Raw genomic sequence first — 25,774 nt, 5'->3', positions numbered from 1 at the left:
AGGGAGCTAAATGCATCAGCCCGTATCTTCCCCTGGGGGCAGATTGACTGATCCAGTTTGCTGCAGCGAGTCCCATTCTGAGAGCTCATCCATTCACGCTTTCCTTCTCTCCCTGCTGTGCTCCCAGGCTGAATCCTGAGCTGGCCACTCTGAAGGAAAGCTCCAACGCACACGAGCTCACGAGCGGCAACGGCAAACAAGACAGAAGTAAACAGAGGCGGGCCTCCTGCCCCCGGCCGGACAAAGGCACCAAGTTCCAGCTCACCGTCCTGCAGGTTGGTAGCGGTGAGGGGGGAATTCAGCCTGTGGAAGGGATTCGAGTCCAGGCGGAGATCCGACATTCCTCAGCCTTGGGTTCTCATAGGCCGCCTGGTTCCTCCAGGCTTCTCTATGTGGAGAAATTGACCTGATCACAGTCCAGAAGTATCTAGGTGCGGAACAAATACTGGGCTCCTCAGTGTAAATTCTGACAGGAAATAAGGCGCTAGGGGAGGTAACTGCTGGGACTTCTCACCGAGAGGTGTCGGGGAGTTTTGCTTGTGGGAGAATCGTATAAATCGAGATGGGCTGTTGTTAAAGGCTCTGCTCCAGTTCAGCCCAGGCCTGTGTTAGCCAGGGAGTCAGAGCAGACGATCACAGTGCTCCCTTCTGACCTTGAGATGTGTGAATCTGTGTGTTTGAAAGCAGGTTCCTAGGTCACTTCAGTGCATTTGAATTTTTGACTCCGTAGGTTTTGCCCCGAGTTTGCTATGGCTGGGTTTTTTGGGGGTCGGGGGTGATTTGGGAGCTGGGAGGTCACTTTCCTCTCCGGGGAGGGGTGCGGGGTAGGCAGACTCACCTTCCTGAGATCACCCAGCCACAGCTCACATTATCAGTTCCCTGCCGTCGCTTGGCCCTTGGCTTCACAACAGTGTAGTCTCCCGAGGCCTGAAATGGGTCCTTCTGATTGATGCTGGGCTTACTGGGACTGGCCTGGTGTGACAGTGTCCACACTCAGGAGGCTGGCAGGGGAGTTAAAGCTGCTTTACCTCACCTTGGCAGGGCCTGACGGTCACATGGGCCTGTCAGGCTGTAGGAAGGGCTTGCTGTCTCCTCCACGTCCGCTCTCGGACTTTCCGGCAGCTGTCCTGGGCCTGAGCCACAGCTGTTGAAGTCTACGAGGGGCTTGCTTTGGCTTGGGGCGGGGGCTGAAGGCCACCAGGTAGATCGGAGTCCCGAAGTCGGTCTTAAAAGCCGAATGTTCTTCCCCTCGCTCCCCGAGATTCCCTTTGCCTGTCCCACCACCCAGGAATCGAGTCCCCCCCACAAAACGCTGGCATTCTGCTCATGTCCCCAGGTGTCCACGGCCGGGGATAACATGGTCGAGTGCCAGCTGGAGACCCACAACAACAAGATGGTCACCTTCAAGTTTGATGCCGATGGAGACGCGCCCGAGGATATTGCTGATTACATGGTGAGTTTCTCCAGCTGCAGCCCTGCTTGCTGGGACCCTCTCCTGGGGAGCAGCGACTCTGGGAAATGTTCAGGGCTTGTGGGGGAGAAAGGGCGACGCTGGGGCAAAAAGGGCTAATGCGATCCTGGGCGGCAGAAACCAGGGAATCTAGAATAGGAGCCCAGAGGTTCTTTTAACCCTAATTTGGCCCTGGTGTGACCGCTGCTGGAACACTGCATCCGGTTCTGGTGCCTACTATGGCGAGTTGGACCCCCCCTTCTGAGATGCCACCTGATATATTGGGGTTTCCCTGAGCCCGCCCGAATCAGTTAGGGGATTTCCCAGCACTCAAGTGCAGCTTCCCTCTGGAGACTACCCCCAGGATAATATTGTGTTGCACTGTATAGACAGATCTGCACAGCACAAGCTCATAAAAATTCACCCTCTCCCTCGATGTGAGGAGAGATACGCACAGCTTCTCGCCCCCCAATATGAATTGCACAAACTGGGTTTTGAAATAAGAAATAAACCTGTTAACTACAGGGACAGCAAACAGAACAAAGCAGATTACTGCGAAAATAAAACAAACCACGCAAGCTAAGCTTAGTACAGTGTGCCGTGGTGCCTGTGAGCTTTGAGGCTCACCTGGGCTTTGTGTCACACCTGGGCTGATTTTCCAGGGTGGAGAGTAGATGATCTCGGGAGCGGGTGATGAGGGCCCCACCCTAGGGCCTGGGAACTGATGGTTCTTCTTCGAGTGATTGCTCATATCCATTCCAGGTAGGTGTGCGCGCCGCGCGTGCACGTTTGCCGGAAACTTTTTACCCTAGCAACTCCAGTGGGCCGGCAGGTCGCCCCCTAGAGTGGCGCCACTATGGCACTAGATATATATCCCTGCCGGCCTATCCGCTCCTCAGTTCCTTCTTACCGCCGTGTCGGTTGCTGGAACTGTGGAGTGCGGCTTGCTGTCCTCCACGTACCTAGCTCTCCTGTACTTTGTTCGTAGTCGTAGTTGTAAATAGTTTTATAGATAGTTTGAAGTAGTATATTAGTTAGTTGTTTATTATATATAGTTGTTTAACTTGTTTGCGGGTGGGCCGTTGCCCTTCCCGGCGCCCGGCACCGGGCTCATGCCTGGTTCGCCGGGCTTCAAGCAGCGCTCGGCATGCAAGAAGCCGATGCCGACTAGCGATCCCCACGAGGCGTGCCTCAAGTGCCTGGGGGAATCGCACATCAGTGAGAAGTGTCCTATATGCAAGGCCTTTAAGCCTCGCACAAAGAAAGAGAGGGATCAAAGACTCCGCGCTCTCCTAATGGAAGCGGCACTGACTCCGGCACTGGCGGTGCAACCGGCCACTTCTACTCCGGCACCAGACCGCGCCGGCACCGGCAAGACTCCCCGGCACCGTCCATCCCCGGCACCGGGAGCAGATCCAAGACCCTCGACGTCTGCAACACCATCAAGGCAGGCTCGAGTGGAGCGCCTGGCATCTACCGTGGCCGCGGCACCGCCTGCAGGGCTGCTATCGACTCCGGGTCCGGAAGGTCCGTCGAGTCCAGCCCCTCCTAGCTCCCCCTTGAGATCAGGGGTCGAGCTGTTAGTCCCATCTACGCCGGAGACCTTTGCCTCGGCACGGGACTTGATAGCGCTCATGGAGCCATCACAGCCTCAGACCACGGCACCCCCGGGATGGGTAACCTCCAGAGGCAAACCGATGATGAGAGCGCTGTCTCCGGAGCCCCGGCACCGATCGCCCCGGAGATGTGAACGCTCGCGCTCGGGGCGCCGCTCGCAGCCCCGGCACCGTTCTCCCCAGCGGTACCGGTTGCACTCGCGGCGCCGATCAGCATCTGCACGGTCCCGGTCTGGCTCGTCTTACCACCGGCACCGAGACTCTAGGAGCCGTTCACCTCGGCGTTCAGCTCCTCGGTCGACCTCCCGGCACTGAGCTGGTGGTAGGTCCCGATCCCGGTCAACCTCCCGGCACCGCGTCGGTGGCAGGTCCCGGTCCCCACTGCCATCCCGGCACCGCGCTGATCGAAGGTCGCGGTCCCACTCTCGGCACCGACCTTGAGGCAGATCCCGATCCGGATCCCGGCACCGACTACCATGCCGTTTCTGGTCCCGATCCCGGCACCGATACGGGTCGCGGCACCGATCCTCGGCACCGAGGAGAGCGTCAGAGTCAGCATATAGAGAGGTCTATCAAACTGGCTCAGCGCCTCCGTGGCCTTCAAGGGAACCATCTGTGTCCTCGCAGGCAGAGAGCGCCTATGCGTTGGGCCAGGACAGACACTCGGCCCTGTTTCAAGACCCTCCACCTCAGGAACGAGGGCCTCAACAGTGGGGGTTTTGGACCCCATGGGCGTACCGCCAAGCCCAGGGTCCACAACATATTACTCCCCGCCCTGCGGCGGAACGCAGGCCACCAGCGGCAACGGTGTCTAGACCCCCGCCCTCCCTGGAAGCAGAAGACAGGTCCAGCCACCAGGACCCAGAGCTCCCTCCAGTGACGGAGGTGCAGCCCCAGACAGAACCCCCCGTGGACGCTCTGTTGCCGGGGGTTTCCTCATCGTCTTCCCCGGATGAGGCAGTGGCGGGTACCTCGTCCTCCAGCCCTCCCCCTCTACATCTTAGGGCACACCAGGACCTCCTCCGACGCGTGGCACAAGACCTGGACATTCAAGCAGAGGAGGTCTCTGAAATCGAGGACCCGGTGGTGAGCATCCTCTCCGCCGATGCGCCCACCAGAGAGGCCCTGCCTTTTATCAAGACTATTCAGGCCAACGCCGCTACTATCTGGCAGTCACCGGCCTCCATTCCTCCGACCGCTCGAGGAGTGGAAAGGAAGTACATGGCCCCCTCGAAGGGCTATGAATACCTGCAGGTTCACCCGACACCCTGCTCCCTTGTGGTCCAGTCGGTGAACGACAGAGAGCGCCACGGTCAAGAGGCCCCGGCATCCAAGTCGAAGGAGGCGAGACGGATGGACCTCCTGGGCCGCAAGGTCTATTCAGCGGGGCCCTACTGCTCAGGGTCTCGAACCAGCAGGCCCTCCTTAGCTGCTACTCCTTTAACTCTTGGGTAGCGGCGGGAAAATTTGCAGAGCTGTTACCACAGGACGCCCGCCAGGAGTTTACCACCATCCTGGATGAGGGCAAAAAGGTAGCGAGGACCTCGCTACAAGCCTCCTTAGATGCTGCGGACTTGGCCGCTCGGACCCTTGCCTCAGGGCTTACGATGCGCCGAATTTCCTGGCTTCAGGTCTCTGGCCTTCCGCCAGAGCTCCAGCATACGATCCAGGACCTCCCCTTCGAAGGCCAGGGCCTGTTTTCCGCTAAAACAGACCCCAGACTAAAGGACCTTAAAGACAATAGGGTCATAATACGGTCTTTGGGGATGCATACGCCTGCGACACAGCGCAGGCCATTCCGGCAGCAGAACCAACAACAGCAGCGTTGATCGTATCCTCAGTTCCATCCGCAGCAGGACCTCACTAGGCGCCGCGGCAGGAACAACTGGCGCAGACAGTTGGGTGGCTAAACGGGGCAAAACCAAGGCTCCGCCAAGGCCCCTCCTGGACCCAAGCCTTCATTTTGAAGGTGCGCCCGAGGGCGCAGTACCAGTTTCCCCTCCGGATCCTTCCCCGCAGTTTTCCAACCGTCTTTCATTTTTCCTCCTGGCGTGGACCCAAATAACATCGGACCGTTGGATCTTGCATACTGTGCAGGCCGGTTATCGCCTGCAGTTTTCATTGCCCCCCCCCACTCCTCGTCCCTCTTCAGGGACCCCTCTCACGAGCAATTCCTTCGTCAGGAGGTACACACGCTCCTCGTCAAGGGAGCCATAGAGGAGGTTCCAGAGAGCGAGAAGGGCAAGGGGTTTTATTCCTGCTACTTTCTAATCCCCAAGTCCAAGGGGGGCCTCAGGCCTATCCTCGACCTGCGGGAACTCAACAAGTATATGGTGAAGTTGAAGTTCCGTATGGTATCCCTTGGAACCATCATCCCATCCCTGGATCCCGGAGACTGGTACGCCGCCCTCGACATGCAGGACGCTTACTTCCATATCGCCATATTCCCCCAGCACAGGCGTTTCCTCCGCTTTGTGGTCGACCGCCAACATAACCAATTTGCGGTCCCCCGTTTGGCCTCTCTACGGCCCCAAGGGTGTTCACGAAATGCATGGCAGTCGTCGTTGCACACCTTCGGCGCTGCCGCATTCACGTGTTCCCCTACCTCGACGACTGGCTGATCCGGGGCACATTGGAGCTGCAGGTCCGTGACCACGTCCGCAGGATCAGCAGCCTCTTTGCTGCCCTAGGCCTCGTGATCAACGTGGACAAGTCTACTCTGCTCCCCACGCAGAGGATAGAGTTAATCGGAGCTGTTCTGGACTCTACCCTAGCCAGGGCCTCGCTACCCTTGCCCAGGTTCCAGTTGCTGTCGGCCATCATTCTGCGCTTGCAGGCGGCCCCGCTGACCTCTCTAAGAACATGTCTGGCCCTCCTGGGCCATATGGCAGCCTGTACGTTCGTGACAGCGTATGCCCGACTCCGCATGAGGCCTCTTCAATCTTGGCTCATCGCGCAGTACCGGCCAGCCAGACATTCATTGGACACAGTTGTCACCGTTCCCCAAAGGGTACTGGACTCCCTTCGGTGGTGGCTGGACCAGTCCGTAGTCTGTGCGGGGCTCCCGTTTCATCCGCCCCAGCTCTCGGCATCCCTGACTACGGACGTCTCAGATCTGGGCTGGGGGCGCACTGCGGCACCCAAAGAACTCAGGGCTTGTGGACCTCTCAGGAGCTGGACCTCCACATCAACATACGGAAGTTGAGAGCGGTCCGTCTTGCTTGTAAAGCGTTCGTCCATCACCCTCAAGGTCGTTGTGTCGCGGTGTTCACCGACAACACGACGACCATGTTCTACATCAACAAGCAGGGCGGCACCAGGTCCTCTCCCCTATGTCTTGAGGCGATGTGTCTCTGGGAGTTTTGCATAGCCCATGCCGTTCACCTTTCCGCCTCCTATCTCCCGGGAGTACGAAACACTCTAGCGGATCGACTGAGCAGGTCCTTCCGCTCGCACGAGTGGTCCCTCCGTCCAGACGTCGCCCTCTCACTCTTCCAGAAGTGGGGTCGTCCCCGGATGGACCTCTTCGCGTCCAGGGAGAACAGGAAATGTCGAACATTCTGCTCCTTTCAGGGTCGGGAGCCCGGGTCTATAGCGGATGCCTTCCTGATACCATGGGCGACTCTCCTGTTTTATGCGTTCCCTCCCGTTCCGCTGACACACAGGATTCTCCTCAAGGTGCGCAGAGACAGAGTGCGGGTGATTCTCATAGCTCCAGCATGGGCCAGACAACATTGGTACCCCATGTTGCTGGACCTCTCAGTGGCCAACCCAGTTGCCCTGCCCCTACATCCGGAGCTGATCACCCAGGACCACGGCAGGCTCTGTCACCCGGACCTTCAGTCTCTGCACCTTACGGCATGGCTCCTGCGTGGTTGACAGGCTCCGAGTTACGCTGCTCTACCCCGGTTCGGGAGGTTCTCCTGGACAGTAGAAAGCCTTCCACCAGAGCTACTTACTCGGCTAAGTGGAAGCGTTTCTCCTGTTGGTGTTCGGAGAAAGGTCTTCTCCCTATGGAGATTCCCATCACCACTATTCTAGACTACATCTGGTCCCTCAAGGCCCAGGGTCTGGCGTTGTCGTCCCTCCGGGTCCACCTAGCAGCTATCTCCGCGTTTCATCTTGGAGTGGACGGATCTTCCGTCTTCTCCCACCCTATGGTGGTAAGATTTCTGAAGGGACTGGAGCATCTCTATCCACAGATCTGCCCTCCTGCCCCTTCATGGGGTCACAACCTGGTCCTAACTCGGCTCATGGGTCCTCCATTCGAGCCGTTGGCTACTTGCTCCCTGCTCTATCTCTCATGGAAGACCGCCTTCCTGGTGGCCATCACCTCAGCTAGACGGGTGTCAGAACTACAGGCCCTCACAGTAGATCCCCCGTATACAGTCTTCCATAAAGACAAGGTGCAGCTGAGACCACACCCGGCCTTCCTTCCCAAGGTGGTCTCAACTTTCCATATTAACCAGGAGATCTTCCTCCTCGTCTTTTTCCCAAAGCCCCATTCGTCCCGCAGGGAGCAACAGCTCCACTCGCTAGATGTCTGTCGGGCGCTAGCATTTTATGTGGACAGGACCAAAGCGTTCTGCAAGTCCCCCCAGTTATTCGTGGCGGTAGTGGACCGGGTCAAGGGGCTATCGATTTCCTCACAGAGGATATCTTCCTGGGTTACCTCCTGCATCAGGACCTGTTATGACCTGGCCCACGTTCCGACGGGCCATGTGACTGCTCACTCCACCAGAGCACAGGCATCATCACTGGCTTTCCTTGCCCGCGTGCCAATCCAAGAGATTTGTAGGGCGGCGACCTGGTCATCGGTCCACACATTCACTTCCCATTACGCCCTGGTTCAGCAGTCCAGGGATGATGCGGCCTTTGGCTCTGCAGTGCTCCATGCCGTGACTTCTCACTCTGACCCCACCGCCTAGGTATGGCTTGGGAATCACCTACCTGGAATGGAATCACTCGAAGAAGAAAAGACGGTTACTCACCTTGTAACTGTTGTTCTTCGAGATGTGTTGCTCATATCCATTCCACACCCGCCCTCCTTCCCCACTGTCGGAGTATCCGGCAAGAAGGAACTGAGGAGCAGGCGGGCCGGCAGGGGTATATATCTAGTGCCATAGTGGCGCCACTCTAGGGGGCGACCTGCCGGCCCACTGGAGTTGCTAGGGTAAAAAGTTTCGGGCAAATGTGCACGCGCGGCGCGCACACCTGCCTGGAATGGATATGAGCAACACATCTCGATGAACAACAGTTACAACGGTGAGTAACCGTCTTTTCAGTTCCCAGAGCCGTCATAGACTTGGATAAGCCATCTAGGGCTTGGTTTCGCTACATATCGCTGATTGTTTTGGCGCGTTCCAAAAAGGTGGGTCAAGACAAACCTGAAAATTATGAAAAATGTCAGCGAATTGACAACATCGGTTTGGGGTTTTGTTAAAGGGCTAGATTCACAAAATTGAGGTGTGTGGCGGGGGTAGTCATTGGACTCTGTGGATTCTAGGCAGGTCTCCGATGGTGCTTTGCCTCGCTGTTGGGCTCTGTGCATTCTGGGACTTCTCTTGCTGTGCATTGTGGGACCCTGGAGTTCTGAGTTCCCATGATTCCTCACCTGCCACGTCAGGGCTGTTCTCTTTTTTGGTGAGCCAGCACCTTTTCAAACTGCTGTCAGACGGCATTGCTCAAGTATGAGCTATTCCTCTCTTTCCTAACATGCTTGAACCGGCAGCGAAATGGGTCAAGGTATTGTCATTGGGCAACTGAGATCGCTAAAGGGGCCAGTTCCCACCTGTCTGAGCAATCGGCTCAGGCTCTCTGCACACTCGGGCAAGCATTGTTGGGTAAGGCAGGCTTGGGGCATGTTCTCCAAGATTCCTTTGCAGCAATACGAGCTAGAGACACTTCCTTTTGTAATACACGAAAGCTGAAAATCTGCTGAACGATTTGGGTACTTGTCCAATCCCCTGGCTGCTGAGTCCCATGCTTTGGGAAACGCTAATTGAGCTGTTGGGTGTTGGTTCCCCCCAATCAGGTGGAAGATAACTTTGTGCTGGAGAGCGAGAAGGAGAAGTTTGTGGAGGAGCTGAGAGCCATCGTGTGCCAAGCTCAGGAGATCCTCCGAAGCCTGCCGGTGGAAGAGCGAGCATCTGGCAACGATTCCGTTCCCTCCGAGTCCAACAGCAGCCAAGTAAGAGCAGTGCTTTATCTCGGGCATGTCTCCTGGCTATGTGGGCACCTCAGAAGCTTCATTGTTTATCGACCTGTCGGTTTTTAATTCAGACAGGGTCGTCCGAGCAAGTTCAGATGAACCCTGCCTCCGCTCAGACCGGCAGTAAGTACCTTTAAAGAACCTTGAAACACAGGGGTGTTGGCTTAACCACTGCCACTGTCTGCCGAGGGTCATGGCGGATTCTCCATCACTGACGCTGGTTAAATCAAGAGGGGATGTTTTCCTAAAAGATTTGCCCTAGGAATTTTTCTGGGGCTGTTCTCCGGCCTGTGCTCTGCAGGGGGCAGGTGGAATGATCACAACGCTCCCTTCTGGCCTCGGAACATGTGAATCTGTGACTCTGTTAATGGAGAGAGGTCCTTGTTTTTCACTCTACAGGGACATTGTCGTGTATTTTATTGTTTGAATTCACTTCCTTTTAAGTCTGTCCTTCAGCACGGTACAAAACAGCGCCATCGTCCTACACAGCAACCGCATGTGTTATTCAAACCAGTCCGTCCGGGTGAATTGAGCAGTTAGCTTCGCCTCGGCGTCCCCCTGCCCTGCGTACATGAGCCATTCGCCGTGCCCGACCCACACGGTTGATATTTCCAAGGCAGCCGAACAGACCCACAGAGTGGGAGGCGGTGGGTGTGCTTCGGCCAGCCGATTAGCTAGCACAGAAACGCACTAGACTTCCACTAGTGACTTAGCTGCTGGTAGGTACAAGCTGCTCTCCCTGTCATCTTTCCCCAGGCGAGTGCGCCCCGCAGTCCTCTCCGGTTGGCCGCTGGCGATTCTGCATCAATCAGACAATAAGGAACAGAGAGGGGCAGATGCCGGCTGCTACCGGTGAGCAGAGACTTCCATCATGGGTGATGGGAGGTCAGAGAGCAGAGGGAACCGAACAATTTAGAGCCAAGGCCTGAGTTAAAACCAGCCAGAGGCTTTCTCTTAGCTTTGGCAGAAGCCTTTGTAGCCCACGCAGTAGGGCTTCTGTGGAGGGCCCAGGCTGGGATCCTAGTCTCAGCTGGGGTAAGACGAGGCACTGGACAGGGTGGGCTAAAGCTCTGAGACAGTCCAGAGACTCCTCCGTCTGCATGCCTGGCCTTTGAGTCTTCCTCCCCTGCTCATGGTGAAAGTGATCGCCAGATTTAGGGTCGAGAGCCAGTTGCTCTGAGAAGGGGGAATCGCCCCGAGTGTGACCTGACTTGGTGATCTTGCCTGAGTCTGCAGAGAGCCTGAGCCAGTCGCTCAGAGAGGTGTGACCTGCTGTTAGTATCACTGATAGTCACACAGCCTGAGTCTGCTGAGAACTGAGTCTCTGTGAAGATCTTTCGGCCGCAGAAATTCCCAGCAGCTCCCTTCATCTTCCAGGCCCTCCCTCTTAGGCCCTTTGCCTGGGGAGCCCCCCACAACTGTCTGTACTGCCAGGGGCCGAGGTCCCTGCTCAGCGTCTCGGTCGGGGTGTAACATTTCCCCCCGGCGGTTGTTTCATGTCCAGACAAGGAGAACGCTAAGGAGACGTGCCCCCAGGGTGGAACACTGGCTGCTGAGAGCCAGGGTCCCAATGCCAGCCCAAAGGACAGCGCGGCACCGGAATGCCCTGGCTCGAAACCTGAATGGCTGGTGGAAGGAGACACAGAGAAGCCAGCATCTCTCTCTCCCAATGACAGCTGGGCCGGGCTGGAGACAGGAGAGCCCCCTGCCCCACAGCCTGGCGACGGCCCTGTCGGCTTGGCGGTGGCCCCCGCTGGCAAGCCGCCCCTCCTGACTGAGGTCCCGGCGTCCGAGTACCAGTCCCAGCAGCCTCTGCAAGGAGACGCCTCTCCAAGCTCCAAGGCCGGGCAGGTGCAGACGCCCGGCTCAGAACCGGCCCCGCTGCCCCCCTCAGTGCCAGAATCTGACGGCGAGGGGCCGCCCAAGATGGATTTTGTCGACAACCGAATCAAAACCCTGGATGAGAAGCTAAGGACGCTGCTCTACCAAGAGCACAGCTACTCTGAGAGCCAGAAGGACATGCAGAGCACAGAGTCCCCGCTCTCCTCGGCCGAGGATACGCTGTCCTGTGCCGGGCCAGAAGCGCCAGCTGCTAGCCCCTCCCTGGGAGCACTAGGGAGCCCAGCGGAGTCCCAGGGAACTGACATCTCCGAGGGGTCTCCGCTGCCACCCCCTGAGCCTGCCAGCCAGCCTGCTGGCTCGCCAGCGGTGAGACAGGACCCCGACGTCATCACGGTCGCACCCAGGGAACTCTGTCTGCTTGTGAGTATGGAGGGGTGGGGGGCCGGCGGGTATGGCTCTAATTACGGCACCCGGGACGCAACGCTGGCCCTGGGGGGTGGGATCCAGGTGTTCCGACCCCTCCTGCTGAGATCGGGGCCCCTGTAGTGCCGGGCGGTGCACAGACCCCTCCCCTGGCCGAGATCAGGGTCCTTGTAGTGCCGGTGGCCACACATACCCCTCCCCCGCCAAGATTGGGGTCCCCTTGTGCCGGGGGTTGCGCAGACTCCTCCCCCAGCCGAGATCGGGGTCCCCTTGTGCCGGGGGCTGCGCAAACCCCTCCCCCAGCCGAAATCGGGGTCCCCTTTTGCCAGGGGCTGTGCAGACCCCTCCCCTGGTCGAGATCGGGGTCCCCTTTTGCCAGGGGCTGCACAGACCCCTCCCCTGGTCGAGATTGGGGTCCCTGTAGTGCTGGGGGTCACGCAGACCCCTGCCCTGGCCGAGATTGGGGTTCCTGTAGTGCCGGGGGCCACGCAGACTCCTCCGGCCGAGATTGGGGTTCCTGTAGTGCCGGGGGCCACGCAGAGTCCTCCCCCGGCCGAGATTGGGGTTCCTGTAGTGCCGGGGGCCACGCAGACTCCTCCGGCCGAGATTGGGGTTCCTGTAGTGCTGGGGGTCACACAGACCCCTGCCCTGGCCGAGATTGGGGTTCCTGTAGTGCCGGGGGCCACGCAGACTCCTCCGGCCGAAATTGGGGTTCCTGTAGTGCTGGGGGTCACACAGACCCCTGCCCTGGCCGAGATTGGGGTTCCTGTAGTGCCGGGGGCCACGCAGACTCCTCCTCCAGCCGAGATTGGGGTTCCTGTAGTGCTGGAGGTCACGCAGACCCCTGCCCTGGCTGAGATTGGGGTTCCTGTAGTGCCGGGGGCCACGCAGACTCCTCCCCCGGCCGAGATTGGGGTTCCTGTAGTGCCGGGGGCCACGCAGAGTCCTCCCCCGGCCGAGATTGGGGTTTCTGTAGTGCCAGGGGCCACGCAGACTCCTCCCCCGGCCGAGATTGGGGTTCCTGTAGTGCCGGGGGCCAGGCAGACCCCTCCCCCAGCTGAGATTGGGGTTCCTGTAGTGCTGGGGGCCACGCAGACCCCTGCTCTGGCCGAGATTGGGGTTCCTGTAGTGCCGGGTGCCACGCAGACCCCTCCCCTGGCCGAGATTGGGGCCCCTAATGCGCCAGCCCGTTGGAAAGTCCTTTAGATGCATGAGGTGGAGTGGCAAGGGGGCCTGGTACGGTTTGGAAAGTTGGGTTGGGGCAGGATGGTGGTTTCTGCCCTCCCTTTCCCCCCGCCCCGCCTCCATAGGGTGACCAGAGAGCAAGTGTGAAAAAAGGGGACGGGGTGACAGGAGTAACAGGCGCCTGTACAAGAAAAGGACCCCAAAGTCAGGCCTGTCCCTATAAAACTGGGACATCTGGTGACACTAGCTCCCGGTGGCTGTTTCCTGGGAGCTCTCTAGGGCCCCCAGCCGTTATTTCAGGGAAGTCTGATGTGGGGGGGTCCCAGGGGCCCCCTTTGCCTTGCGAATCTGTGGCTGCCCCATCCCACTCAGGCACTGCGCTTTTCTCCTTCCCTCCCCTTTGTCTCCGGCAGGAGCCGTCCCCGGAGCCTTCCCCCCCGCCGAACCCCGAGGCCTGCCCCGCTGCGGTGGCCAGCGTCGGAGCCCTTCATCTGCAGACAGGAGGTGGATATTTTGGCCTAAGCTTTACTTGCCCTAGTCTCAAAAACCCTATTAGCAAGAAATCCTGGACTCGCAAATTAAAAAGCTGGGCGTTCAGGCTCCGGCAATCCACCAGCTTTTTCAAGAGAGCCAAAGTCCGCCAAGGTAGTGTGCTTGAGACAGGGCTCCACCCTAGGTAAAGCATCCGTTATGATTTCTTTCCCCGCTGTGCCCCTTTGTGTCCAGCCGCGTCATTTCACCCCGCAGCCGTCGCCACTTTCCTTTGCTCGGGCTCCCCCCCGCTCCCCCCATTCTTCTCCATTCCACCTAGCAGCGTGAGTCTCGGGCCGGGGGGGCAGGGGCGAACCGGCTAGCACCGGGGGCGGGGTGTCGCACGCGTTGGCGCTCTTGGGCGGCGCGGCCTGGTTCCAACCCGCGATGCCCTCCCCTCTTTCTGCTCTTCTTTCCTGCCGGCTGTGGCGCCGCTCGGCAGCGGAGGCAGAGGAGATGAGGACGGAGGGGGCTGCCAAGCAGGCCAGGGAGGACGAAGCCAGGGGGAGATGGAGATCGGCTTCGGTGTCCTATCAGCGAGGCCGCTTCCAGGTGGGCTGTGCCAGCCACTGCCTGGCTCCTTCCCCATGCCCTGGCTCTAACCCGCTGGACCTCGCTCTCCTCCCAGAGCCAGCAGGGAACCCAGGAGTCCTGGCACCCAGCCCGCCCTGTGCTGTAACCACCAGCCCCCACTCCCCTCCCAGAGCCGGGAGAGAACCCAGGAGTCCTGGCACCCAGCCCGCCCTGTGCTGTAACCACCAGCCCCCACTCCCCTCCCAGAGCTGGGGAGAGAATCCAGGAGTCCTGTCCCAGCCCCCGCTGCTCTAACCACCAGCCCCCACTCCCCTCCCAGAGCCGGGAGAGAACCCAGGAGTCCTGGCTCTTAGCCCCCCCCTGCTCTAACCACCAGCCCCCACTCCCCTCCCAGAGCTGGGGAGAGAACCCAGGAGTCCTGGCTCTTAGCCCCCCCCCCTGCTCTAACCACCAGCCCCCACTCCCCTCCCAGAGCTGGGGAGAGAACCCAGGAGTCCTGGCTCTTAGCGCCCCCTGCTGTAACCACCAGCCTCCACTCCCCTCCCAGAGCTGGGGAGAGAACCCAGGAGTCCTGGCTCTTAGCGCCCCCTGCTGTAACCACCAGCCCCCACTCCCCTCCCACAGCTGGGGAGACAACCCAGGAGTCCTGGGTCTTAGCCCCTGCTGCTCTAACCACCAGCCCCCCTCCCCTTCCAGAGCTGGGGAGAGAACCCAGGAGTCCTGGCTCTTAGCGCCCCCCTGCTCTAACCACCGGCCCCCACTCCCCTCCCCTCCCAGAGCTAGGGAGAGAACCCAGGAGTCCTGGCTCTTAGCCCCCGCTGCTCTAACCACCAGCCCCCACTCCTTTCCCAGAGCCAGGGAGAAAACCCAGGAGTCCTGGCTCCCAGCCCCTCCCATCACCTCTAGGCATGACCTCTTCATGGCCGGGGCCTGCCCGTCCCAGCTAATCCTGCCTATCCCTTTGCCTCCCAGGTCACCGCCGTGCCGCAGCAGCCAGCTCCGCACGTGGCAGATGCCGGGCCTGACGCTGCCAGGCTGGAGGAGCCTCAGGCGGACGATCCAGGCACCCCCCCGCCAAGAGAGTCACTCCTATGGGCCAGCCCGGCCTGTGAGACGGACGCCTCTTCCCTCACCCCGGAGCGGGAGCCAGAGGAGCTGTCGGCCACAGGGAGCAGCACAGAGCCATGGGCCGAGGGGCCTGTCCAGAGGCAGCCCAGCTCCGACAGCGAGCTGGGCCCCGAGGAGTTGGGGAAGACCTTGGGGTCCGGCAGGGAGCGGCGCCCCCCGACGGCCGAGGACCGCGCCTGCCACGGGGCGAAGCGCCGCAGCTCCCTCTTCCTCTCAGCCTCCTCGCCCATGAGCAGCGACGACGAGTCCGAACTCGAGGACGAGGACCTGAAGGTGGAGCTGCAGCGGCTGCGGGAGAAGTAAGGGGGTCGTCTCCGGCCCTGGGCAGCCCCACTGTGACCTCCTCTAACCTGCACCAGGACCGGGGCTCTCCTTCCCCAGGGTTTCTCCTGCCACACGTCCAGCCCGCAGCTGGGGTGGGGCTGGCCAGGCCCCCCAAGCAGTGGGGCTTGGGATGGAGAGGTACAGGGCAGCCGCTGGCGCAGGTGCTTGGTAGATTCAGGCAGGGTCACGTCACACCTCTCGGCGCAGGCTCTGTGCAGACTCAGGCGTGCCTCAGGCCAGTCCTGCTTTGTCCTTTCAGAGCCAGCCAGGAGCGTATTGGCAGGACCGTTCCTTGTTTTTCCTCTAATGCCTAGAGGTCAGGCGGGCGCAACACCTAGAGTGGGTCAAGAGCTTGGTCTAAATATGCTGGACAGACAAGGGGAAACAGAGCATAGGCTGGGGAAGTGACAGAGCCAAGAACAGAACCCAGGAGTCCTGGCTCCCAGCCCCCCCTGCTCTAACCACTAGACCTCACTCTCCTTCCAGAGCCGGGGGGAGAACCCAGGAGTCCTGGCTCCCAGCCCCCCCTGCTCTAACCACTATACCCCACTCCCCTCCCAGAGCCAGGGGGAGAACCCAGGAGTCCTGGCTCCCAGCCCCCCCTGCTCTAACCACTAGACCTCACTCTCCTTCCAGAGCCGGGGGGAGAACCCAGGAGTCCTGGCTCCCAGCCCCCCCTGCTCTAACCACTAGACCCCACTCCCCTCTCAGAGCCGGGGGGAGAACCCAGGAGTCCTGGCTCCCAGCCCCCCTGCTCTAACCAATAGACCCCACTCCCCTCCCAGAGCCGGGGGGAGAACCCAGGAGTCCTGGCTCCCAGCTCCCCCACTCTAACCAATAGACCCCACTCCCCTCCCAGAGCCGGGGGGAGAACCCAGGAGTCCTGGCTCACAGCCCCCCCGCTGTAACCACTAGACACCACTCCCTTCCCAGGCCTGGAGAGAGAACCCAAGAGTCCGGGCTCCCAGTCTCCTCTGCTCTAACCACCAGCCCCCACTCCCCTCCCAGAGCCGGGGGGAGAACCCAGGTCTCCCTCACGGAGCAGCGCCAGTCCCCGCTGGGTTGGGGGACGCCGTGCTGATAGCTTTTCCTGCCCCGCAGACACGTCCAGGAGGTGGTGACGCTCCAGGCCCAGCAGAGCCGGGAGCTGCAGGAGCTGTACACACGCCTGCATGCCCTCAAAGACAGCAAGCCCGAGCTGGCGGAGCTGGCCCTGCAGCCCGCCTCCCCCCGCCGGCCTCGCTCCTTCAAAAGCAAACTACGCAGCCGGCCCCAAGTCCTGACGCACTCCGAGAACTGTATTGTCACTACCGGTAAGGCAGGAAACGAGCCCTGGCTGGCATGGGGCTGCCTCTGTCCCTTCTGGCCTTCCAGGGGGTGGGGATCACAAGGGAATGGGTGTCGCACGGGGGAGCGGCCAGAAACAAGCCTTGGGGATGATCGGAGAGTTGGAAACGAGGCTTTAGTGGGAGAGACTCCAGGAGCTTGGTTGCTCTGCCTCGTTGCCGCCTACGTGGGGAACAGATATTGGTTACGGGCTCTTGGGGCTCCCGCCAGGCCAGGGCTGAAAGTTGACGCAAGCCAAAGCTGTGAACAGTGGCCCCTGGCTCCTACTGAGGTGCATGGATTTCAGAGCAGAAGGGACCGTTGCTGCTATACGTATGCCCATTTTACAGCTGGACAAACTGAGGGACAGAAAGGCCGTGACTTGCCCATGGTGACCCCAGCAGGGCCAGCTGCCCTGAAGGGGTTACTTACTTTGGATGGGGTGGGGTGACGAAGTGGGACTGTTCTGAATGTTTCCTCTGAATACTGTGTGGGTGCCTCAGTTTCCCCATGCATTTCTTAAGTCTCCAGTGTGCATAAATGGCCGACACGCTGTATCCTGGCAACAAATGGCCTGGGCCCTTCCCCACTGCAAGGGGATGCTAAAGGTGAACAAAGAGATCAGGTGACCTCCTGGCCCGGAAAGAGACAAAGCACAGAGAGGAGGGGCTGGAGGGGGTTTCAGTTTGGGGCTGGCTGGGGACAAGGAATGAGGGCAGATGTGCCCCCCAGAATGCACCCGGCTGAGAGGTCCAGTTCTCTGTACCTACAAGCTCTGTTTTAGTCTGTGTTCCTGTCATCGAATAAACCTCTGTGTCACTGGCGGGCTGAGAGTCACGTCTGGCTGTGCAGTGGGGGTGCAGGGCCCTCTGGCCCCCGCAGGACCCCGCCTGGGGGGACTCGCTGTGGGAAGCACATGGAGGAGCAGAGGATGCTGAATGCTCCAAGGAGAGACCCAGGAGGTGAAGCCGTGTGAGCTTCTTGCCCCGGAGACAGTCTGCTCCGAGGGAGAGGAGGCTCCCAGAGTCCTGCCTGGCTTGGTGGGGAGCAGTTCCAGAGCATCGCCCGGGGACTCCATGACAGGGAGTGGGGGTGACTGACTCCCCAGATTAGGCTGTAGCCCTGGGTTGGTGGCATGTAGGTTAGAAAACAGGAGGGTTACGTCTTGATTTTTAACTCCATCCCTCCCGTACGCATAGAGTGCTGCTGCACGACCACTGCCGCCTCCATGATTGACTATCAGCTGAGCATCCAGGCCCGCCTGCTGCATCAGAGCTGTGCCCCAGGGGAGCCCAGCCCAGGTATCTCTGCGCCCCGGAGAAGGAGAGGCATTTAGCCAGTTCCCACGCAGACAGCCCAGGGAGGAGGCAGCTTGGGCTAAGGATTAAAGTGCCAGATTAGGATTTGGGAGACCTGGGTTCTGTTCCCAGCTCCTCAGATGAGTCACTCGGCCCTGCCCTGTGCCTCGGTTTCCCCATCTGTGATACTGGCGCCCCTTTGTAAAGCATGTTGAGATGTATACATGGAAAGCGCTTTGTGTGAGCTAAGAGACCCTACTAGGCTGCTCTGGGTTAGCCTGACTCGGGGGCGGTTTGGTCTGTCTGTCCAAATTGCCCCTCTTGGGTCTAATCTGCTTCTCTGGCCACAATTGGTTCTGTATAACCCACTTCTCAGAGCCCCATTGGTTCAGGCTCGGGGGTGCGTCTGGGCCCTCCACCCTGTACTTATCCGCTGCGCTGCCCTGCCTCGGGGCCACCTGCCAGGCTCCTGGTGTGCAAGCCTAGACAGGCACGGTGGATGATATGGTCTGGCCCCTGCCCAGCCTGGTGAGTTCCACCACCGGTGCTGAGCCTGGGGAGATCTGCCCAATGAGTTCTGCCTGGCACCGAGTCTGGGGAGATCCACCTGGCGCCGAGCCCAGAGGCATTAATTTAAAGTGGGGCTGAGCCGCTGTTTGAGCATGAGACCCCCTAGGACCCTGCCGTGGCAGCGCATTGATCGCCTGCACCGGGCGCTGTACAGTGACTATTAGATGTATTACGGTACCTCCTAGGCACCCCAGCCACAGACCATAACCCCACTGTGCCGGGTGCTGTACAGTGACTATTAGATGTATTACGGCACCCCAGCCACAGACCATAACCCCACCGTGTGCTGTACAGTGTCTATTAGGCATATTACGGTACCTCCTGGGGTGACAATCCCTGCCCCTGCAGAGCTTCCCTCTGAGTGCTTGGGACCTCCCTATTGGATGGGGATGGAAAGATGGAAGGGGGGTGGCAGGGGGGTGGAAGGGGTGTGTGGGACAGGGGGTGGGGGGGATGGAAGGGGTGTGGCGGGGGGACGGAAGGGGTGTGGGGGAGGTGGAAGGGGTATGTGTGGAGGGAGGGAGGGAGGGATGGGGAAGAAGGAGGGGGTGGATACAGAGGTGTGTGGGGATGGAGAGAGGGAGGGTGGTGTGCAGGAACGGAAGGACAGACAGAGGGGTGCCATGGGGACGGACAGACAGAGGAGTTTGGATGTGGATGGATGAACAGAGGAATGCCGATGTGGGGGGACAGACGGACAGAGGGGCATGGGTGGAGATGTGGACGGACGGAGGAGTGCCGATGTAGGGGGGACGGACGGACAGAGGGGCATGGGTGGGGATGTGGACGGACGGAGGAGTGCCGATGTGGGGGAGGACAGACGGACGGACAGAGGGGCATGGGTGGGGATGTGGATGGACGGAGGAGTGCCGATGTGGGGGGGACGGACGGATGGACGGAGCGGTGCCGACGGGGATGGACGGATGGGTGGATACCAGCTCACCCCTCTGTCCCGCCTCACTTTCCCACCCTGTAGGACAGGGGCTGGCCCCCGTCTCCAGGGAGCGTGAGGGCCACATACTCGGCTGGCGTCTAGTCAGCTAATTCCCCCTGGGCAGTGGGCCCATGGGCTCGCTGTGGGGTCACTGTTGTGGCCAGCAGGGGGAGCCGTGTGTGCCCCGCCCCTGCCCCCTAACCCCCCTCTGCCCCTCTCCCCGACAGAGCAGCTGTGCGGTGGCCGCGCTGCCTCCTGCCAGCAGTCCCCGGCCAGCAAGAAGGGGATGTTCACCGATGACCTGCACAAGCTGGTGGACGACTGGACTAAGGAGGCGGTCGGGAACGCCCTCCTGAAACCCAGCCTGAACCAGCTCAAACAGAGCCAGCACCGGCTGGATGGGGACAGCTGGAGCAAAGCCTGCGAGGTGGGGGGGGGCTGGGGGCCAGGACTCCTGGGTTCTCTCCCCGGCTCTGGGAGGGCAGTGGGGTCTAGTGGTTAGAGCGGGGGGGCTGGGAGCCAGGACTCCTGGGTTATCTCCCTGGCTCTGGGAGGGGAGTGGGGGCTGGTGGTTAGAGCAGGGGGGGATGGGAGCCAGGACTCCTGGGTTCTCTCCCTGGCTCTGGGAGGGGAGTGGGGGCTGGTGGTTAGAGCAGGGGGGGCTGGGAGCTCTGTCCCTGGTTCAGGGAGGGGAGTGACACCTAGTGCTTAGAGGGGGGCAGCTGGGTGCCTGGAGTCCTGGGTTCCCTCTCTGGCACTGCGAGGGGGGCAGGGGCAGAATTTGCTGACCCACCTGACTGCTCTCTCTTCACTCTCCCCTCGTAGAACACGTCAGCATCCGTGGGCTACAGCTCCACCTGGATTTCCTCCCTCTCCCAGATCCACGGGACTGTGCCGGCCTCCTTGCCCCCCGGACTGGCCCTCCCGGCTTTCTCCAGCGTCCTGCCGCCCTATGGAGTACCCCACGTCTGCCAGTACAATGCCATGGCAGGGGTGGCTTACCCAATGCAGTGGGTGGGCATTTCGGGGATGGCTCAGCAGTCGGTGGTTGTCCCCTCCCCGCCCGTCGGACCCTTCCAGCCAGGGGGCAGCATGCTGGGATTCCCAGCCTCCCCGGTCCCTAACCCAGCTACCATCCCGCCTGGTCCCAAATGAGGCCGGAGCAGGCAGCTGGAGGCAGAACTCCCCCGTCGTGGCCTGCAAACCATATGGAGACGCCCAGTCTGCCAGCGGAGGCGATTTGGCTCGGGCGCAGTTCCTATCCTCCCGGAATACTTGATTTGATTTGAAATTTTTAACCAGCTTTGGAGAGTTCGGCTCCTGCGTCTCATGCCCCCGAGATGTGATGGCTTCAAAAAGAAACCTCCATTTCCCCCCTCTGGCGGAGAAGCTGCCTGCATCTTTTCAATGGCAGACGTCATGGTGGGGAGGAGTTTATGATTTGGTTCTTAAGTTAGTTGATGGAAAAAGTGCTCCTAGAACTCACGGCGGTTTGAGCCGCGGCCGGGAAGTTTTGATCAGCGCAGCTCGCTTCTGCCGAGTTCTAAAGACCTTCTGAGCCTGAGCCAGGAGGGTTGGGGACTGAGAAGGGGTTTCCTTGATCTCGCTGGGTCAGGAATTCAGGGCAGCTCTGTGCAAAGCCAGCTGCTATTTCCTTGTTCCTCACACGCACACTGATTTGGGCAGCTGAGAGATGCTTGGGGAGTTGTGTGTTTCCTGTTGAAACGAGTTCTGGTTTGGTTATTTTTGCAGAGTGGCAGGAGTTGCTGGGAGGGGGCTATTTTAAATCTCTTCGGATCTCGGTCACCCATGTGGGACACAGATTTGGAGGTGCAAAATTAGACACGGCAACAGGGCGGTGTGCACCTCAGTGCTGTAGGGAATTTGGGAGCAAACACAGTGAATTGGGCCCTACCCAACCCCTGTGTTTTTGCAGCTGCCCTTGTTTGGAAAAGCCTGCCTTTTGGAAGCACCAGCTTCCAATGTTTTTCTGTCTTAGGCACATTTGAAAATACTGCCTCAAGTCCTATTTTCGAAAGGGACTTTTCTGGATTTTCAGAGGTTGAAACAGTTCAGTGGCTTCACTCATTGATTTCAATCAAATTTAGCTGCCTAACTTGCTTTGTGACTGTGCCGGTAGCTGGCTGTTTGCATCTCTACACTCCTAAATACCTTTGAAAATCAGCTCCTACGTCTCTTTTGAAATTGGCACTTCGGAAAATTTCATCCCACGTCATCCCGGCTTTGCTCTAATAGCTCATATCTGGCCCCTTTTGGGCTCTGAAACCTTAAGTCCAGCAACCTGAACAACATTGGGGTCCTGCACACACTCGACTTCACTTCATGATTTGGAGAACGTTCGTTCGAAAGTGCTGACCATCAGTGAGTCTGTGTCTTTTTCCTGTTCTTTGCCTTTGCAGCCTGCCTCCGAGGCCTGGGGTTGTAGACTAGCATGTCCCGATTGCAGCCCTGCCGTGGCTGTGCTAGGAGGGAGCTTTCACAGTAAGAGACTAGTTGAGGCTAATGTGAAGTGCAGCACATCCTGTTTCTCCCTCTCACCGGCGCCCAGCTTGGCTTCAATTCCTTGTCTTCTTTGCAAGGATGTTAGCACGTGGGGTTGGGTTAGGTTTGTGGTAGGAACAGGGACTTGCCAAAATGCATCCCGATTCCCCTCGGCGTTGCTGTCTCGTGGCCTTTCTGCGTCCTGAGTTTCAAACAGACATTTCTTTGCCAGGTGGCTTTCGAGTCCGTTGGATTTTCCAAGGCTGGGCCCTTTGTCAGATAGGAACTTCCCAGGTGTGCCAAGTGCTTCTGCTCCACCCTGAAACCCTGCTTAGAGCAGCATTAGAAGTGGTGCAAATGCAGCCCCATTTGATGCTGCCCCCTACCTCGTCTGCCTGCAGCCACTTGCATTGCCTTAGCTCTGCTGTCTCCTAGGATTTGGGTCACAGTTTTCCTGGGAGGGGCCACGCATCCGAGGGTGACTTGACACCAGTTTTTTATAGGAACATGTGCAGAAAACACACCCACACGCAGAAAGCGAGTGGCGTTTGTAAAGACCTGAGAACAGCATTTCTCATCTCACTGGGTTTAAGACGTTTCAGTTGTTTCTAGGCTGGTTGTGTTCACGCCGTTAAAAACAAGGCTCAAACGGTGGACTCTGAACTCAGGTTTCGTTTTCCCCTTGGAGGAGAATGGGAGGTGCTTGGCCTTAGTTTTCTTCCTTTCCCCAAAGCACAGATCTGTGAAACAGCTGTTGGTTTTCCGTTGGGAGGGGAAACCAAGGTCTTGTCTGCTCTTTAAGGCTGCAGCAGGAGGGATTTTCCGTACACCCAGGCCTAAGACTCTGAATTAGCTCTGGGACCTGATTGTAATTGACACCAAAACCGGACAGAAATTTGAGCGCTATGCAGGTAGAGTGAAAGCACAGCTTAGCGTGCGCCTGTTGGTACTTGCGCCTGTTCCCTGGTAGGAAGAGGAGAACGGTGTCTGCAGGAGGGGTGGGACTGGGTTAGTGTCTGTAACTGACACAGCTAGAGCGAAAGCACAGCTTAGCGTGCGCCTGTTGGTACGTGCGCCTGTTCCCTGGTAGGAAGAGGAGAACCGTGTCTGCAGGAGGGGTGGGACTGGGTTAGTGTCTGTAACTGACACAGCTTGAGTGGTATACAGTCAGGTGTGGAGGATGCTTTTGGCTTTGACCCTGCTAATTTCTGAGTGCTCTGGCCCTGATCCAGCAAAGCACAGGTTGAAGTGTGTGAGTAATCAGGGACAGGGACAGTTAATTGGGAAGACAAACCCTTAGTGACACTGGGAATCTAGCTTTGACTCAGGAAGGTTTTAAACAGCAGCACGCAAGGGTGTTGCAGATCAGGCCCGACAGCAGAAATGACTGCACTTAGAGCGGGAAAACGCCTGTGTCTGTATGGCCCAGTCCCTTGTGTCTGTTTCCTAGGGCAAATGACAGTCCTAGACTGCAGTCCCGCCAGATGTATCCTCCCTGTCATGAAGTGTCTGAGCAGCATGCTAGGCGTAGACGCTGTGACTCTGATAACAAACCAAACCACGCCCCCACCCCCCAAAAGAGTCAGTGGCAGCGCTTGGTCTGTATTTAACGGTTCCTATCTTCGTTTGCTGTAACGAGGAGCTCGCCGGCTCCCACGGGCCTTTTTTAGTTTCTGTCCAGCATGAAGGATTTGAAGGTGATAAACAAATGGGAATTTTTTTTTTAAAGAGACTTCTTTAATTTTCCTGCTGTGACTCTTTCAGGTGGAAGTCCACCGGGGTTGTCCTCCACTGTAACGAATGTATCATTTTAATACAGGCTGGTTTGGGAGACAGTCTGCTGAACCTGGCGCTTTTTACGTTTGCTCTTGGGTTTATCTACCTCATTATTTTTTTAGTGCCGTTTGAATCCAGCCTCCAATTTCCCGCTGTTGCTTTATTTCCATCCTTTGTGTTATGGATTCAAAGTGACAGTTGATCTTCCGTTTTCTGAGTTAATTATTTGTGTATTCGCTCTCTTGAGTGGCTGATCCCCCCCTTGAATTCAGCTGGATGAACGAAACTATGATTTAGACCAGTGGTCTCCAACCTTTTCGTCCAGCAAGCGCCAGATGAAGGACCGTGGTGGTGGTGGAGCACCTGCTGAAATCCCGCCGAAGTTCTGCGGCATTTCTGCGGCATTTCAGCAGATGCTCGACCGTTGGCCAGGATGTGGGCGCATTTAGATGCCCCGCATTGGGGACCCCTGATTTAGACAGTGCACAGTTGACCTGGGATCTTTGGTGAAGCATGTGAAAGCTGGAGCGCCGATCTGCCTTTCAGTAGCAACAATTTTGAAAGCTTGTTTTGTCGACAGAAGCATCCCTCATGAATTATTTGTGTCCCCAATTAAGCCATCACAATAAGCCAAGCCGCTGGCATTGTTCTGCGGGGCGTGATTCTTAACATCCCTTTTAGGTGTTTTATTTAAAAGTCATTAAAATGATGCATTCTGGGCTATTTTGTTTCTGAAACCCAGCAGTCTGTGTCTGTCCTTCATTTTACACGGTCTAACTCTGTAAAGGTGAAATGTTTGGTGAAAACTGTTAACCTGAAATACATTTGGATTTTCGTTTTTTAATATTTTGTTTCTTTTTGGTGTTTATAAATCTCCAATTCATCCCAGCAGCAGGCGGGAGTGTGTGGGTTGGGGGAGCGGGAGGGAGGGGACACAGGGAAAACATTCTCCACTTCCTGCGCACACCCTCTCCCCTGACCAAGGTGAACAGACCTGAGGGTTCTAGTGTGAGCTTGAGCACATGGGAAAAAAATCCGCCCAGCTCACGGACTTCAGCTGAGCCGGGCAGGACTCACTTGTAACACAGACGCAGCTCGTTGTGAAGCACAAGGGGGCAGCCCCATCCCTCCAGCTTCGCTATGGGACCAAGCGTTGAGCTGGTGCAGAGTGGCCTTGTGAGCCCTGCCTGAGGCGCCCAAAGTGAGACCCCTGCTTAACGTCAATGAGCCCCCTCCCCGTCCCCAGAGAGGATTCTGGGTAACGTCAATGAGCCCCCTCCCCCTGTCCCCAGAGAGGATTCTGGGTAACGTCAATGAGCCCCCTCCCCCTGTCCCCAGAGAGGATTCTGGGTAACGTCAATGAGCCCCCTCCCCCTGTCCCCAGAGAGGATTCTGGGTAATGTCAATGAGCCCCCTCCCCCTGTCCCCAGAGAAGATTCTGGGTAACGCTAATAAGCCCCCTCCCCCTGTCCCCAGAGAGGATTCTGGGTAATGTCAATGAGGCCCCTCGCCCTGTCCCCAGAGAGGATTCTGGGTAACGCCAATAAGCCCCCTTGCCTTGTCCCCAGAGAGGATTCTGGGTAATGTCAATGAGGGCCCTCGCCCTGTCCCCAGAGAGGATTCTGGATAATGTCAATGAGGCCCCTCGCCATGTCCCCAGAGAGGATTCTGGGTAACGCCAATAAGCCCCCTTGCCTTGTCCCCAGAGAGGATTCTGGGTAACGTCAATGAGCCCCCTCCCCCTGTCCCCAGAGAGGATTCTGGGTAACGTCAATGAGCCCCCTCCCCCTGTCCCCAGAGAGGATTCTGGGTAACGCCAATAAGCCCCCTTGCCTTGTCCCCAGAGAGGATTCTGGGTAATGTCAATGAGGGCCCTCGCCCTGTCCCCAGAGAGGATTCTGGGTAATGTCAATGAGGCCCCTCGCCCTGTCCCCAGAGAGGATTCTGGGTAATGTCAATGAGGGCCCTCGCCCTGTCCCCAGAGAGGATTCTGGGTAATATAATTCCTTTCCCACAGCACTGTGGGTAAAGAGGTTACTGAACTGTTGGAGACGGGTGGGGAGGCTAGTGGACTACAACTGCCAGCATGCCCAATGGCTAGAAAGCAGGGTGGGCAAAGGTCAC

The 25,774-nt window shown here is 58.5% G+C and overlaps 1 protein-coding gene across 2 annotated transcripts in view; it reads left to right on the top strand.

Annotated features, from left to right (window-relative positions):
- The window catches only part of WNK3 (WNK lysine deficient protein kinase 3), a 51,223-nt gene extending 26,729 nt beyond the window's left edge, over nt 1–24,494 (top strand). For both annotated transcript variants that reach the window (XM_030547211.1, XM_030547212.1), the window contains exons 12-24: nt 128–275; nt 1,337–1,453; nt 9,101–9,256; nt 9,349–9,400; nt 10,034–10,129; nt 10,782–11,539; nt 13,141–13,231; nt 13,701–13,810; nt 14,765–15,219; nt 16,346–16,557; nt 17,770–17,871; nt 19,600–19,799; nt 20,198–24,494. In XM_030547211.1, coding sequence (XP_030403071.1) covers nt 128–275; nt 1,337–1,453; nt 9,101–9,256; nt 9,349–9,400; nt 10,034–10,129; nt 10,782–11,539; nt 13,141–13,231; nt 13,701–13,810; nt 14,765–15,219; nt 16,346–16,557; nt 17,770–17,871; nt 19,600–19,799; nt 20,198–20,527 — 2,827 coding nt within the window. In that variant the 3' untranslated portion in view covers nt 20,528–24,494. The remainder of the gene's footprint in view (nt 1–127; nt 276–1,336; nt 1,454–9,100; nt 9,257–9,348; nt 9,401–10,033; nt 10,130–10,781; nt 11,540–13,140; nt 13,232–13,700; nt 13,811–14,764; nt 15,220–16,345; nt 16,558–17,769; nt 17,872–19,599; nt 19,800–20,197) is intronic.
- The last annotated feature ends 1,280 nt before the right edge of the window (nt 24,495–25,774 follow it).

This window comes from Gopherus evgoodei, unplaced genomic scaffold, assembly GCF_007399415.2.
Source record: "Gopherus evgoodei ecotype Sinaloan lineage unplaced genomic scaffold, rGopEvg1_v1.p scaffold_57_arrow_ctg1, whole genome shotgun sequence".
Lineage (NCBI taxonomy): Eukaryota > Metazoa > Chordata > Testudines > Testudinidae > Gopherus > Gopherus evgoodei.
The sequence above is the reverse complement of the archived record's forward strand: the minus strand, read 5'-3'. Positions and strand labels throughout refer to the sequence as shown.